This window comes from Dermochelys coriacea, chromosome 25, assembly GCF_009764565.3.
Source record: "Dermochelys coriacea isolate rDerCor1 chromosome 25, rDerCor1.pri.v4, whole genome shotgun sequence".
NCBI classification, from domain to species: Eukaryota; Metazoa; Chordata; order Testudines; family Dermochelyidae; genus Dermochelys; species Dermochelys coriacea.
Window position 1 is genome coordinate 7,906,316 of NC_050092.1, and position 15,867 is coordinate 7,922,182.

At 54.2% G+C, this 15,867-nt stretch overlaps 1 protein-coding gene across 6 annotated transcripts in view; it reads left to right on the forward strand.

Annotated features, from left to right (window-relative positions):
* Positions 1-1,181: 1,181 nt before the first annotated feature.
* ANKRD24 (ankyrin repeat domain 24) overlaps positions 1,182-15,867 on the forward strand; it is a 30,238-nt gene continuing 15,552 nt past the window's right edge. For 2 of the 6 annotated variants that reach the window (XM_043502465.1, XM_038383889.2), the window contains exons 1-4: positions 1,182-2,723; positions 11,721-11,851; positions 12,287-12,375; positions 13,668-13,732. In XM_043502465.1, the coding sequence (XP_043358400.1) occupies positions 2,628-2,723; positions 11,721-11,851; positions 12,287-12,375; positions 13,668-13,732 (381 nt within the window). In that variant the 5' untranslated portion in view covers positions 1,182-2,627. Of the gene's footprint in view, positions 2,724-6,460; positions 6,952-10,312; positions 10,446-11,720; positions 11,852-12,286; positions 12,376-13,667; positions 13,733-15,867 lie in introns of those variants that run through there. The other 4 variants (XM_038383886.2, XM_038383887.2, XM_038383888.2 and 1 more) reach the window with 3 other exon arrangements.

The window sequence follows — 15,867 nt, forward strand, 5'->3', positions numbered from 1 at the left end:
GTGGGGGGGGGAAGGTCAGGATACTTGGTTTTTATTCCTGACTCTGCCACTGCTTCATGCAGTGATCCTGGGTAAGTCACTTCACTGCTTTGTGCCTCAGTTTCTCCATCTGCAAATTTGGGAAAATAATATCCACCTCACAGTGGGGTTGCGTGAGGCAGACTCAGCCCTAGGGGAGCTCTATGAAAAAGGAAACATCATTTAATAAAATGGTTAAACATTTTGGCCCTGAGTCACAAAGGTATTTAGATTCCTAATATCCATTGAAAGCAATCAAAGTTATGACCCTAAATACCTTTATGGATCCAGGCCTTTGGAACTAATGCCGAAGGGGAACATTTCACACAACAAACTAAGGTCGTGATCCACCAAGCTGCTCCACATGGATGGACGTCTGTGACCGCACAGAACCTGGCCGATGGATTTCAGTGGGGCTCTGTGTAAGTGCTGGGATCCACCCACAGGAAGCAGCTTGCAGCATCACAGTCTAAAGAAATAGGGCCCAGATCCTCAAAAGTACATAGGCTCCTAACTTCTGAGTTGGGCCTAAATGAACAAGATCCTGGTGCAGGTGAATCATTTCCTTTCCTGCTGCCTTCCAGGTCCTTAAAGGTATAGAGAATATGTAGCCTGGTTTTGGGGAGCTAGCAGAAAGTGAAAACAAGCAGCCAGGCAGATGTGCAAGGCCTGGTCACAAATCGAGAGCTACTGAGCACCCATGGCTCCTGATGAAATAACTGGGCTAGGCAGCCCTTATGCACAGAAATCAGAGTTGCATCCGATGAAGTGAGCTGTAGCTCACGAAAGCTTATGCTCTAATAAATTTGTTAGTCTCTAAGGTGCCACAAGTACTCCTTTTCTTTATGCACAGAAAGGTATTCAGTCAAATGCTGTCGCCACCATCCAGTACTGAGCAGCATCCTGCTTTGGAGAAGTAATTGTACCTGCGGCAGGTGAGTAACTTAATTCCCACTGCAGCTAAGTCCCACCCTTTGCCTATCCTCATTGGTGGTGACACCAGCTAGCTCCAGCTGGGCCACTTCTGATAGCCTGAGATTCCTTCAATGAGACTGAAGTAAGGAGACACTTCTCAGTTTCTTCTGTCCTGGGCACAGAACAGAATGTGAGTGAGAAGGAGCCCACCCTGCTGCACTCAGCACTACCAGCAAGGTAGGGAAGGGGTTTGGGAGGGGTGATGGAAAGGCCCCAGGGCTGAGTGAATAGCCACCCCGTTCTGCTGAGCCCTTCCAATGCAGATTTCACATCTTTAAGATCAGAAATGAGGGAATCTCTGCGGCTGGAGCTCAATAAGTGTTGGGTCGAGCCATATAAATCACACTGCAGAGACATTTCCCCATGGCATTAGACATGTCCTGAAGGGGACCCTCCAAAGCTGCTGAGAATAGCAAGATTAGCAAGGAGGCACATTTCCCCTGTGAAAGAGAGTGAGCTTGATGTTTACAAGGCAATGCCCATGCTACATTGAGTCAGCTCCTCTCCTGGCAGGTTGCCTTGGCAGTAGAAGGCACGGCCCAGGCAAATTTAACAATCCAGTGTGGGATGAGGAGGGAGAGAGTGCTATCTAGTGGTTAGAGCAGAGGACTCAGAATCAGGACTCAGGGTTTCTGTTCCCAGCTCTGCTACCAATTTGCCAGTCAATCTTGGGCAACTCTTAGCTTCATCTCTCAATTTCCCCACTATAAAATATAAATAAGAATGTCTAACTCTAACAAGTGTTCTGAGGCTTCATTTATTGGCTCTAACATGCCTTGAGATCCTCAGGGGAAAGGTGCTAGAGAACTTCTATAATAGAAGTACATGTAATATAGTGTGCAGTGAACTAGGCAGAGGCTAGGGTAACAGGACACAGTGTGGCGTGCTTCCCGACATGATGTGCCCAGAGGACAAGACACCCCATTTCTAAGACAGGGTGCAGGCTAATGGTACCTTGATAGAAAGATCACACGACTCAGTGTGCCATGATGTATCTCAGTGGCAGAGCACAGAGCGACAGGCTGGCAGTTCCTTATGCCGACCAAGTACAGGCCTCCTGCAAGAAATCAAACGTCAAGTGTTTCGAGGCAGTTGATGCTGGTGCAAGCAAACAAATGGAAGAGAAGGGACATGTGCATTTGAAATCAGCAACTGGCATCCCCTAAGCCAGTGGTTCTCAACCCATGGCCTGCAGTCACTTGCAGCCCATGTGACATCCTCAGGTCCATAGGGGTAATATATACATTGTGTGGATGTGGCCCACATAACCCAGAGAGTTGCATATGCGGCCCACAATGGTATATAGGTGGAGATCCACTGCCCTAAGGTTTGGCTCATTTTGGTGACAAGTCCGTAAAGAAAGGTTGCATGAGTCTGAATTTTGGGATCGTGCCGAGCACCGCCTTGAGCCTCCATGAAGGCTTCACTATGTCTTCCCATTGCTCGTACACAGCAGTCTATTGAGTGGCTTGGTCTGGTGTCACGTATCATGACGGGAGGCATCTCCACCTTTAAACACTGAAAGGGTTTTCATTTCCTCACTGTCTGGGATGTGGGGAGAGGTGGGAATTTTGGAATTTACACCCGACATTTAGCTTCTGATAGAGAGACCAGGCTTCACTTAAAACATCATTATGTTCCTTGTTCAGAGACTTCCCCTGAAACAGAGACAGAGCGTGAGAACTCAAGCCAGAATGAAAAGCCTGAAGGCCAAGTTTAAGAAGACCGAAGTGAGTATTGCTGAAGGGGGGTTGGTGATTCAGGAGGGGGCGCTCTCCTTTGTGGCACTGCCAGATTGATGCCCCAGCATGATGCTAGCGGATACCGTGCTGCTGGAGGTGCTGTTTCTCCCATGAGAAATGAAACGGAAACCCTAACTGCGATCATTCATTGTTGAACCCCATGGCATTTGTGCAAGAGTGAGAGTATTGCCACCCATGGCCAAATGACAGCTCGGGTCATTTACATTCTAGCAACCGAAGTTCCCCCCTGTGGTTTCACTGGATGCAGCATTATCCACTCCCGGTCCATCACCTAGGAGTCACAAAGAGTGTGTTTCATACTGTCAGCTCTGGGCCCCATTTGTATGAAGAGGATGCTGAAGTCATTATCTTTCCAGCCAAGGGTTCACCAGAACTAAATCTGATCATCCCCCGGCATTGGCTACTGGTGTAAAGTGTCCTGGCCAGGCTAGAATGATGGCCTCCTCCCCTACTCTTGTGCTGTCCTTAGTCAACTGGTCCCTTCTTTTCACCTATATGTGTTACATCTTACATCTTCTGGGGCACAGCCAGCATCTGTGCTGTCTCACGTGGCCACCGAACTGTTTGCTAAATTCCAAATCCACTGCCTAACGCTGCCCTCCTTTACCTCCCTGCACTCCGCTGAGTGCCATGGGGTTGCCCAGGGGTAGCTGGACTTCTCTGGGCAGTGGTGAGTCTCCTGGTCTTCACTTGAAATGCTGCATCGCTTCAGTGTAGATACTACAGCGAGGGGAGAGTGACAGGAAACAGAGAAAGGCAGACAACTAACAAGGCTTGTTTGTGGCCTTTACATCTGTCATGTGAGCAAGTTTCTTTCCCAGTCTGCTCTGCAAAGGTACCGCCCTGCTCCCTGAGATTTGGCTTTATTAGCAAAACACTAACAACAGCACCACAAAGCTCAGATCATGCCTTTTGCCCGGGCTTGACTGGTCCTAGCGTTCCTCCCTCCAGAGTGCTCAGGCCACTCTCTAGATCCTCTCTTGAAAGATCCACTCCCACCTCCTTGACTCAGTGAGCCAGTAGAACCCCCTTGATCCTGCTGGGAAAGGGTTAACATCTGCAAACAGGGTGGGACACTTCAGGCAAAGGCTGCCAACGTGGGACAGCTAGTAATCCCATTGAAGTCAGTCGGCCCAACTGTGCTCCCACTGAAGTCACCAAGACTACTGCAGACAGGACACCAGGCTGGGAGCCAGGGGAACCTAGCTCTGTTCCCAGTTAGCTTCCTGACTCATTGTCTGACCTTGGGCAAGTCACTGCCCCTCTATGCCTCACCTTCCCCATCTGTAAAATGCAGATAATACTGCTCACTCACCTTTGCCAAGTGTTTTGAGACCAATGGATGCAAAATACTCTAAAAGTGTGAAGTATTCTCATCACTCCTGGGAGTAGGGTGAGCAGGATTTGGTTCATTGGGCTTCATGCCAATGACCTGAAGAAGCTGTTTCTTCCCACTCTCTGTGGAATCCAGCATATAGACTGTTTTTTCCTGACAGAGGGTCATTCTCTATAATATCGCAGTGCGACAGGGTGCAATCACTGAGCCAGCGATTCAGCTGTCAGAAGTGGTTGCTTCTCTGCAACGGATCAAATTCCAGCTGGAAACAGGATCGTTCCAGAGAAAGGAACCAAAGGAAGGGGAAGAAATAAAGAGGGGAGAAAAGAAAGACAAAGCAGAGTAAAGGAGAGGGAGCGTGGGGAGCAGAGGTGGAATTTTAGGCCACGATTCTACAGCCGACTTTGCATGGACAGATCCTTGGGTCTGACAGAGCCAGCTGCAGGTTTGGGGATTTTGTACTGCACTCACACAGAGAGAGTGCATGGTCAAAGATCGGATACGCACTCACTGAGCAGCCAGACATGCAGTTATGTCTGCTCTCCACCTGGCACAGAGAGCTCTGGATGGATCCATTCAACAGAACAGGGTCGCCGGCTTGCCATGGTACAGGAGAGGTTTCTCACTCAGGTTTCCAGATCTGCAGAGCCAAGCGAGTCAGGTTTCCACTGGGGCAGAAGCCTAGGAGACAAAATCAACACAACTCAATTATTTAGCAACAAAGAGGAGGACTCCAGAGCGCCAGCTTTAGCTTTGTGCATGCAGTGTGGATAAAAGGGCGCGTCCCCTCCCAGCTGCAAGATGAAGGCAGAAGGGACGCTCTGGAGGTCATTATACCTATTGAATCTATTTCTCCATGTTATGTATCCTCACACCTTCTTGTCAACTGTCTAAATGGGCCATCTTGATTATCACTACAAAAGTTTTTTTCTCCTGCTGATAATAGCTCATCTTAACTAATTAGCCTCTCACAGTTTGTACGGCAACTTCCAACTTATCTGTATGTATATATATTTCTTCTTACTGTATGTGCCATTCTATGCATCCGATGAAGTGGGCCATAGCCCACGAAAGCTGATGCTCTAATAAATGTCAGGTTTCAGAGTAGCAGCTGTGTTAGTCTGTATTCGCAAAAAGAAAAGGAGTACTTGTGGCACCTTAGAGACTAACAAATTTATTTGAGCATAAGCTTTCGTGAGCATCCGATGAAGTGAGCTGTAGCTCACGAAAGCTTATGCTCTAATAAATTTGTTAGTCTCTAAGGTGCCACAAGTCCTCCTGCTCTTTTGTTTTTGGAGGAGACTGTCTGTGGATCACCCATACGTGCAGAGAAATGGAGCTCGGAATAAAAACACAACCTCAAATTAGAAGGCAGAGAGAGAGCGCTCTAACCCTTGTGTCTGGGTGCCAGGGCTGCAGATTTCATACCGAGCAGATGCAGAGCTCTCATCTGAGGAACTGAATACGGGGTCCACATTCCACAGAAATAGGTTCGCGCTGGTACTATATTTTTAATTTTTTTTTTAATTTAAAGTTTCCAGGCGGAGTAGCATAGTGGAAGCAGGATGCACGTGCCTGGGATGTTAGTCTCAGCCCTCTCCTTGACTCACCGTCTGCCTCTGGAAAAGTCACTGAGCAATTCTGTGCCTCAGTTTCCCCAGTCTACGTAAGGGGAATAAAGACACGCACCTCTTTTGTAGCTCTACGGATTACAAGCATGCCTAGTGCTAGGCATGGGGATCACAGGGGGCATTTAAAGGCACATCCCGATTAATTTGAAATATTGCCTTTAAAGCTATTAACCGGTGGGATGGCTCAGCAGGAAACAAGAGGTTGTCGGCCAGGTCCTCTCCTCAAAGGGTAACATTCATGACAAGCCCTGTGCCTCTGGACAGGGAGCCCAGTCTTCCCTTTCCACTGACACTCTCCCCCCAACTCCTTCCTAGCGACTAATGTAGGGTCCTTCCCCTGGGCATCTGTGCAAGGCAGAGCTAAGCTTAACCCTTTGCTCACCAGGGTCCTGGAAGTCCCAGTGCATCCCGTCACGCCATGATTTAGGGGGATTATATCAGCCGAAGCCCGTGATTCCTGGCCCCCTTGACTCTGATCAGGCCAAAGCAGGCATCCAGACTGCTTTAGCTTTCTTCAGAGCCACATGGAAACAGGGACCCCAGGGTCAGCAACAGGGCAACAGGCCGATGTTGTTGTTAGTAAAGCAATAGTTCATATTTGGGGGTGGGCATCCCTATGGCCTGGGGTCACTGTCCCTTTGATTTGGGGTGGGAATCCTTGCGGGAGGGGTGCCTCTGCTCCTCCAGCTTTGGTTTGGGGGTCCTTAATGCCTGGGGTTCCTGATCCCCTGGATTTGGGGGTGCCTCTGCTCCCCCAGCTTAGGGGGTGTCTCTGCTCCCCCAGCTTTGGTTTGGGGGTCCTTACTGCCAGGGGTTCCTGATCCCCTGGCTTGGGGGGTGTCTGCTTCCCTGGCTTTGGGGGAGGTCCCTGATGCCTGGTGTCCCCACTCCTCTGGCTTGGGGGGAGAGGAGGAGGGAGTCTCTGCTCCCCGGAGGGGGGTGGGTGGGTTCTCCGTTCCTTGGCCCTTTCGGGGGGATCAGTTTGGGGGGGTCCCCCCCCGCCCGTGGCGGCTCTGCTCGGCAGTCGGGTCTCTCCGCAGGCAGGGGGCAGGCGCCGCCCGGGCTCCCCCGCCGCCGGCCGAGGGAGGCGGATCCTCCGCTGCGACTGGAGCTGCCGCTGGAGCCCGGCTCCGAGGGGCGGCGGCGGCGGGTCCCGGGCGGCCGGGCGGGGGGCCCGCTGCTGGGCACCATGAAGCAGATCTGCCTCTGCGCCGCCGCCTCCTTCGCGGTACGTCCCGGCCCCGGCCCGGCCCCGGCCCGGCCGCCGCCTGCTCCCGCTGGGCATCTGCCGCGCGGGGGGCCGGCTCCGGCTCCAGCTCCAGCTCCAGCTCCGCGGCCGGGCTGCCCCCCATCCCCCCGGCCGGGCTGCCCCCCACCCCCTGACCCCCCCAGCTCCCCGGCCGGGCTGCCCATGCCCCCCCTGGCCCCCAGCTCCCCAGCCGGGCTGAACCCAGCCGGGCTGACCCCCAGCCCTCGCCCCCCCAGCTCCCCGGCCGGGCTGCCCCCCACCCCCCTGACCCCCCAGCCCCCCGGCCGGGCTGCCCCCCACCCCCTGACCCCCCCAGCTCCCCGGCCGGGCTGCCCCCCACCCCCTGACCCCCCCAGCTCCCCGGCCGGGCTGCCCCACACCCCCCTGACCCCCCCAGCCCCCCGGCCGGGCTGCCCCACACCCCCCTGATCCCCCCCATCCCCACGGCCGGGCTGCCCATGCCCCCCCTGGCCCCCAGCTCCCCAGCCGGGCTGAACCCAGCCGGGCTGACCCCCAGCCCTCGCCCCCCCAGCTCCCCGGCCGGGCTGCCCCACACCCCCCTGACCCCCCACCCCCCCGGCCGGGCTGCCCCACACCCCCCTGACCCCCCCAGCCCCCCGGCCGGGCTGCCCATGCCCCCCCTGGCCCCCAGCTCCCCAGCCGGGCTGAACCCAGCCGGGCTGACCCCCAGCCCTCGCCCCCCCAGCTCCCCGGCCGGGCTGCCCCACACCCCCCTGACCCCCCACCCCCCCGGCCGGGCTGCCCCACACCCCCCTGATCCCCCCCATCCCCACGGCCGGGCTGCCCATGCCCCCCCTGGCCCCCAGCTCCCCAGCCGGGCTGAACCCAGCCGGGCTGACCCCCAGCCCTCGCCCCCCCAGCTCCCCGGCCGGGCTGCCCGTGCCCCCCCCCAGCTCCCCGGCCCGGCTGCCCCACACCCCCCTGACCCCCCACCCCCCCAGCCGGGCTGCCCCACACCCCCCTGACCCCCCCAGCCCCCCGGCCGGGCTGCCCATGCCCCCCCTGGCCCCCAGCTCCCCAGCCGGGCTGAACCCAGCCGGGCTGACCCCCAGCCCTCGCCCCCCCAGCTCCCCGGCCGGGCTGCCCCACACCCCCCTGACCCCCCCACCCCCCCGGCCGGGCTGCCCCACACCCCCCTGACCCCCCCAGCCCCCCAGCCGGGCTGCCCATGCCCCCCCTGGCCCCCAGCTCCCCAGCCGGGCTGAACCCAGCCGGGCTGACCCCCAGCCCTCGCCCCCCCAGCTCCCCGGCCGGGCTGCCCCACACCCCCCTGACCCCCCACCCCCCCGGCCGGGCTGCCCCACACCCTCCTGACCCCCCCAGCCGGGCTGCCCCACACCCCCCTGACCCCCCCAGCCCCCCGGCCGGGCTGCCCATGCCCCCCCTGGCCCCCAGCTCCCCAGCCGGGCTGAACCCAGCCGGGCTGACCCCCAGCCCTCGCCCCCCCAGCTCCCCGGCCGGGCTGCCCGTGCCCCCCCCCCAGCTCCCCGGCCCGGCTGCCCCACACCCCTCTTCCCTCAGCTCCCTGGCCGGCTGCCTATGCACTCCCTACTCTCCAGCTCTCTGGCCTGCTATGCGGCCCTTGACCCCATCCCCTACCTCTGCAGGGAGCACGTGCCCCTGTCCCCCCAGCTCTGGGGTACACTTGCCCTCCCTGGCGCTTGCACCCCCAGCTGCCTAAGCTGTGCATGTCCCTCCTGTCCCCGCTCCAGGTGGTGCCTCCTCCCCTCCCTCTCCCTGTGCTGCACCATGCACCCCTCTCTCCCCATCCCGTCCCTGGGCTGCCATTCACCTCCGGGGCTGCCCGTGCACACACCCCATCCTCCCACTCCCAGGTTTACCATGCACCCCCTGCCCCTGACCCCAGCTTCTCTGGCTGCCCTTTCACCCCTTTCCCTGCATCTCCTCCTACCCCCGGCCCCTGGGCCAGACCTACACCTGATGCATTTCTCCCCCCACCTGCTCCCCCTGTGCCAGGGTGGGGAAAGCGCATGGGGGTCTGGCTCAGGGCCCACCTTATCTGGGGATCAGCTGGATCCCATCCCTGCTAGAACACCTGCAATTCCCTCTCCTGCCCACCCTGTCAGATGGTGTCCTGGCCTAGGCTCCTTGTCTTGCTCCTGCCCCTGCCTCTGTCTGACCTCAGGGGAGCACAGGTTATATCTCCAGCCTACCCATCAATCTCCTCATCCCTGGGAGGCTGATCCCCCCCCCCCCACCTACCTACCTACCTGCCCAGGGCTTACTCTAGGCTCCTGGCACCAGCGTGAGCTGTTGTCAATGAGATCCTTAGGAACAAGGCATCTGTTCCTAGTGGGATGTGCTCCCGAGAGGAGTTGGGTGCCTGTGGCTTCTGTTGATTTCAAGATGAATTGCGGGGCTCAGCACCCATCCGGTTTGGTGGTGTCCGTGTGGCCCGGGGTTCTGAGGGCTGGACCATCAAAGGTGGCTAGTGGTAGCATGGGCCCTGGGATTAGGACTAGTTTAGGAGCCAGTCTGCAGGGATAGACGACATTCTCCGCTCTCTAAAGGTGACTTCCATTTTCACCACAGCTGAATTGTCCTTTATAGGCAGCCACTCTCTTGATTTAATTAGGAGCCTCAGTGCTTTCTCCCTCCACCAGTGCTCGGTGTCATTGAATTAAACCTGCACCCCGGCACTTCAGTACCCAGGGAGAGCAAATGGGGAACCCTGCAGCCCCGATGGGGTGGTGGTGATTGTGATTAGGCCCTCAGACTGCAAAATGTTTGTGCCCATGCTTAGCTGCATGCACCGTGATGTGCAAATGTAAGCACATATGTAAACCTTTACAGGATCAGGACCTTAATGGGGAACTGTGGCTGCATCTTGACTGCAGGGAGACAAGCAAGGGTTGAAATCTATGAGAGATGTTCTTTAATCTGCTGGCATAGGAGGGAGGTGGAAAGTGACATGTTCCCACAGATTCCCATGAATTCTGCTGTGAGTTTTCTGGGTAGAGTTCAGCTCGCCTGGTTCCCAGGTGTTGGTGGTGGCTTGCAACGCAGACCAGTGGATTCTCAGTGTTTTACAGAAAAGTAAAATGCAAAGAAGGTTACAAGACAAAAAGAAAACCTCTCTGGCAGGCACGGAGATCAAAGCGTGATGTCAGCTGGGATTCCCCGGAACCAGGTTGCCAGCCAAACCACAGGGAGTTCAGAGAAGAGCAGCAAACTTGCAGACAGGCTGGAGGGACTGGCTTTTGAGCACCGCGTCAAAGAAGGAAAGCCGTTTTTCAAAAGCAGTCACTGATTTTGAGGGCCTCGGTTATTAATTGTCCTCTGATTTCCAGAGGGGATTGGTGATGGGTGCTGGGCAGCTCTGGAAATCAGGCCCCAGGTGTCTGAAATTGGGCAATGAAAGACCAGTGGCATGTCTATGCTATGGGCAATACAGCGCTTCCTACGGCTACGGAGCGGGCTCATCTGTCGATGTAGGTTATCCCCCTCTCCGAGTGGCAGCAGCTAGGTGGGTGGAAGAATTCTTCCATCGACCCGACTATGTGTACACCCAAGGCTAGGTCAGCTTAATTCTACGGCGCTCAGGGGTGTGAAAAGGCAGTAGCTAGATCGATGGGAGAATTCTGTCTGCACAGGGGGTTAGGTTAGTTTAATTGCATCGCTCAGGGGTGTGGATATTTCACACTCGTGAGGTTGTTATACTACCTTGTTTCCGAGTGTAGACCAGATGTAGGCTGATCTAAATGTTCAGCGTGGAACAGGGCTGTTGCACCCAAAGTCAGCTGACACTTCTGACAGAGCTGGCCAAACTAGACCAATTTGGGCTAAGGGGGCCTGAGCCTGACACTGAACTCAAGGGGAGTTTTGCCCCTGTGTTGTTCTCTTTATTTGGGTTCTTACCCGTTGCCCGTCACGACGGTCTCAGGGCACCCAAGGAAAGAAACCCCACATAGTGAAGGGCTTAAACACCAGGGAAAGAGCAGAATTATTTAGACCAGCAGAAGGTGGCAAAAGCACTAGGGGGAATTGGATAAAATGAAGAAAATGTAGGGTAAATATCAGTACAGTCTTTTAAGATTGCGGAATGGTCTCTCTCAGGGAAAGGAGCCCAGTCAGCCGTGCCCTTTCAAACTAGACGAAGCGTAAGAAAATAGAGGGGACAGCCTAGCCCTGTCTTGATTGAGGGACTGCACCAGATGGGTCGATGAGTCTTTTCCATTTCTAATTTCTGTGCATTGCGGAGACGATGTCGTGCGCCAATCGTGGGGACTCCATTGTGGCACTGAGTGGAATCCTTCGTGCCTGGGGTGTGTCAGTTCCTCTTAAGATCCGACTATGGCTAAGGAAGCTCAGCCGAACAGCCTGCGATCGGCCTGCCTGCTGTACTCATCTGCCCCATTCCTGCAGTACTGGGAACTCCCCTCTGGGGTTAATGTGTTTATCCTCGCGGCACCCCCCTGTGGTAGGGTGATGATATTATTTCATTGCACCGATGGGGAGCAGAGGCACAGAGAGGCTAAGGCCCGGATCCTCCGAGGTATAAAGGTGCCTAACAACAGGATCTAGGCCTAAGTGACTTGCCCAAGGTCACACAGGGAATCTGTGGCAGAGCAGGGAATCAATCCTGGAGCTCCTAGGTCCCAGCTAGCATCCCAACTTCCTCTGTTGGATGTATCCTTTTCCCCTCCCCCTCCGGCAGTCTGCAGTAGGGCTCTGAAGTCCCTGATTTCTCGCTGTTTGGATTTCAGAGCCACGACTGGGGTAAGAATGATGAGAAGCTCCTACAGGCCGTGGACTACAATGACCCTGAGAAGGTGACAGCTCTACTCCTCCGCAAGGGCCTGGTCCCCACCAAACTGGACTCAGAGGGCAAATCCGCGTGAGTCACTTCCCCTGCTAAAGAGACTGGGCCAGCGTCTCGGTTCCCCCCCATCTCTGGGTTTGGGGTGATAGCTTTAAGGCACCATTGTCCTCTCCATAGTGTGGGGCCTTGCCTGGGCTGTGGCGTATGTGGGAGCAACCCCAAGGTTGCTCTCTCACACGCTTTGCTTCTCACAGCCCCCCTATTCACAAGTGGCCCTATGGTAACAAACCAGTGGGCGTGGCCAAGAGTTGATCAGCAACCCTACAAAAATAAACCAGAGAGGAAGAGACTGGCAAGGAAACAGATTAGTAACAAGTTGGGGTTTTTAAAGGATTTTTCGTAAATATGGAAACTTCTCGGACTCTAGCCTTTTAAGCAGACGTGGTGGCGGGGGGGGGGGGGGGTCTCTGGAGTATGAATGGTGACGGGAGCTCCCTGGTTGTGCCATAGGTTCCACCTGGCTGCAATGAGAGGGAACGTGGACTGCCTGGAAGTGATGCTCGCTCATGGAGCGGACGCCATGACCATAGACAGCTCTGGTAGGCAGCGCGGTCTGACTCCCCCTGACATGACGTGACAGTGGGGACGTTGACTTGGGCCATTTTGAGCTGGACAAAGCAGTAGAAAACATTCTGCTGAGACCGCTCCTGTACTGTGCAAGGGGCATAGGAATTAAATGGGACCTTATGGATCTCTTCCCTGTCTAATTTCTGTGTTTCCCAGCCATAAGATCAACCCCATTCCTGTGGAGCTGCCAAGCTTCCCCTTTCTGAGGGGTGGCAGGCTCCTCTGGGATCCTTTAGTCCAATCTCCTGGTCATTCGCCAACCCTCCCCGGGATAAAAGGGATGGATCTCTCCAAATCCCTGCAATCTCTGACTCAGCTGCTGAGTAAGCTTGGTGATCCTTGGATAGAAGGTGTCAAAGCCGCTCACCATTCTTACTTTAAAAACTCCCCTGCAGGCTTGAGCTGAGCACGGACAAAAGGGGTGATGAGAAATCTTGTGTCTGTCAGAGCCCGGCTGCATCTTGGGATCCGCATATAGGAATAAGAAAAGGAGGACTTGTGGCCCCTTAGAGACTAACAAATTTATTTGAGCATAAGCTTTCGTGAGCTACAGCTCACTTCATCGGATACGTTCAGACTGACACGGCTGCTACTCTGAAACCTGTCACTGTAGGAATAGCTTCAATGAGATCCTGCAGCCTGCTTTGGGCCGGGCTTTTGTTGCATCTCATGAGCTTAGCAAGGTCTGGCCAGTTTGCTCTTTGGATGAGAGACCTCCATGGGCCACTGAGATGTTTCAGTAAAGGGGTGTTGGCGATTCAGTGAATGTTCTTCTCTTTCTCCCAAGCTGATAATAAAGTAGTGCCCCAGCAGGGTGCTAGGGGATGCCGTGCTGCTGGATTTCCTATTGTTTGGCTCCTGACCACTTAGAGTGATTCCAGATCTGATTCCATGGTGCTTCTCGTCATGCTAGGAGAGTTAACCCTGGATTCCTAGTCAGATTCCAGCTTGGCAAATTACGTTGTCTCCCTGCTTTTCTCGTGCACTTCTTATTGGAGAGAGGAGTCCCCATTTCTTAAGCCACCCCGTAGCACTGCTGTGAACTACTGTATTAACTAGCTGTTGTGTCCTGCCCCAGAGGTGGCTGCAATTTGGTGGTGGGTGACGTGATCCATGGATGTCGATTACCTGCCTCGGGGTGGGGGGCAGGGGTGGAGAATAAATTGTTTCATGCTGACAATTTGTTTTGATCTCCCTGGGTGCACATATAAAGGATTGCCCTCATTATGATTACCTCTTGACCTGCCAGTCTGTCTCTTTCCAGGGTACAACGCGCTCCACCTGGCCGCGAAACACGGCCACCCGCAGTGTGTGAGCAAACTGCTGCAGGTAAGAGCCAAGCCGAGCAGAGCAGTGGGAGCCTGGAGTTCGACAGGGAGGGATGTATTAATTGTTGGTATTGAAGCACCGAGGACTGGAGATCAGGATACAGGGAGCTTGTGGGGAATATACCAGCCCTCATAAGATTCACCTCCTGCGGATGCTCCTGGCCATGTAGGGAAATTGTCCATGTGTCCATTCAGTCTAGGGAACAACCTAGGCAGGGTTGGAATTGCCATCTGGAAGTGAAATCTCCATACTAGGGCTGGTCAAACATTTTCCTTCTAAACTGGTTTTCAATGGAAAATTGGGATTTTGACCAAGTGTTTTGTGAAGTGTCTGCTTTCCAGGGACAACTTGTTTGTTTGGCTTTTTGTATGTGTGTAAAAAACCGGAATCCCTCAAAAACCAAAATATTTTGATTGGGATATGCTGCCACAGTGCCTCATGGGAGTTGAAGTTCAGTTGCCATGTACCTATTTTCCTCTATAGGCTGAGCTCCTTGGCCAGACTATGTCTCCCTTGATGCACTATGGCCGGGGACTCCCATGATGGGCCTGCCTCGCCTCGCCAAGAAGGGAGACCAGGGTGCATCATGGGAGTTGTAGTCCGACCAGGGAGCCCTGCCTATAGAAGAGAATGCGAGCATGGGCACCCAACTACAGCTCCCATGAGGCACAGTGGCAGCATTTGAGACATTTAAATTTTTCAAGAAAAATCTTTCAGTGTGCAAATTTTTGGTGAGAAAAATGGGAAAATACCCATTTTCTGACCAGCTCTGTCCAGTCCATGACCCCCCTGAGCTGTTTGGTCTCCTCCAGAGGCTATTACATGATTAGGTCAGCAAGATAGAGTGTAGGTCAATACATCCCATCCCTCAGCCTTTCTCTTCTGCCTTCCCCATTGAACCCAGCAACGAGTGACTGGACACAGCAGAACTCCACAGCTTAGCATTACACTGTGGACACCTGCATGGAAAAGGGAACCTTGATCCTGGCCAGTTACCCTTCCTTTTGTGGGTGACCTCAGATGGGGCCTTGCTGAGCCAGCCAGGGATTTGCAGAAGGTGTCACCGTAGAGCAGCAGTGCCTTGGTGCTGTGAATGAGGGGAAGGTGCGGTAGTGTAGTCGAGGGTAAAAGCAGGAAAAGGGAGTTTTCCCACTTCTCATGTGGGAAATGTGTTTTTTTGTTCAGGTTAGTTTACCTATGACGTTTTGGGGGCCCTGCAACGCTGGGTGCCTGGAACGCTGCACTGTTGTGGCTGACAGCCAGCAGACAAGCATGCGGGTCACACCCTGGCTTCCATCTCCCTGTTACTGTTTGCAGAGTGACCCCAGTCCTGAATTTCCCCAAAACCGCCTGCCTCTCCAGCATCCAGCCCTCTCCTGGGACACACAGACATTATTAACTTCGTTGCCCCTCTGAAGAGTCAATATGCGGCAACTCACTAATTGAATTGGGGTTTGATGAACACTCTGATTTCAGGTTTCAGAGTAGCAGCCGTGTTAGTCTGTATTCGCAAAAAGAAAAGGAGTACTTGTGGCACCTTAGAGACTAACAAATTTATTAGAGCATAAGCTTTCGTGAGCTACAACTCACTTCATCGGATGCATTCTCTGATTTCAATCACAGCACTGCATTGGTTTACAGAAAACGTAAAACAAGGTTATTAAACAAAAAGTCAGAGGCTTGAGTGATCCCAAATGTAAGGAATAAAGATAAACAAAGCAGAAGTAAAAAGATGCCTCTAAGATTAAAACTTGATTTGAGAAAGTTACAGTCTTGGCCCAAGTAGGTTTCTCACCTAAACTTAGTTCCCAGGAACTTCAGCCCCCTTGGTTGAAGGACCCAACTTTCTGCGATTTCAAGGTCTCTGCCCCCTTGAATCCACCAAGTGATGGATCCCTACGGGGTTCTCTCCCCTTTCTTTTTATAATCGAGGAAACCTTCGCAATGTATTCTTTGACAACTAAGCCCAGACCAAGGTTTGCTCTCCTGTCACAGGCTTTCCTAAAAGACCGTACCTGCTACACTTTTATAATACAGTAATGTAAACAATCCGCTGAGTCAGCTGCTTATCGTTTGAGGTTCAGACCCCTTTTCTTTGTACTGGAAGCTATCTCCCCCATTTGCTAGGTTGATGG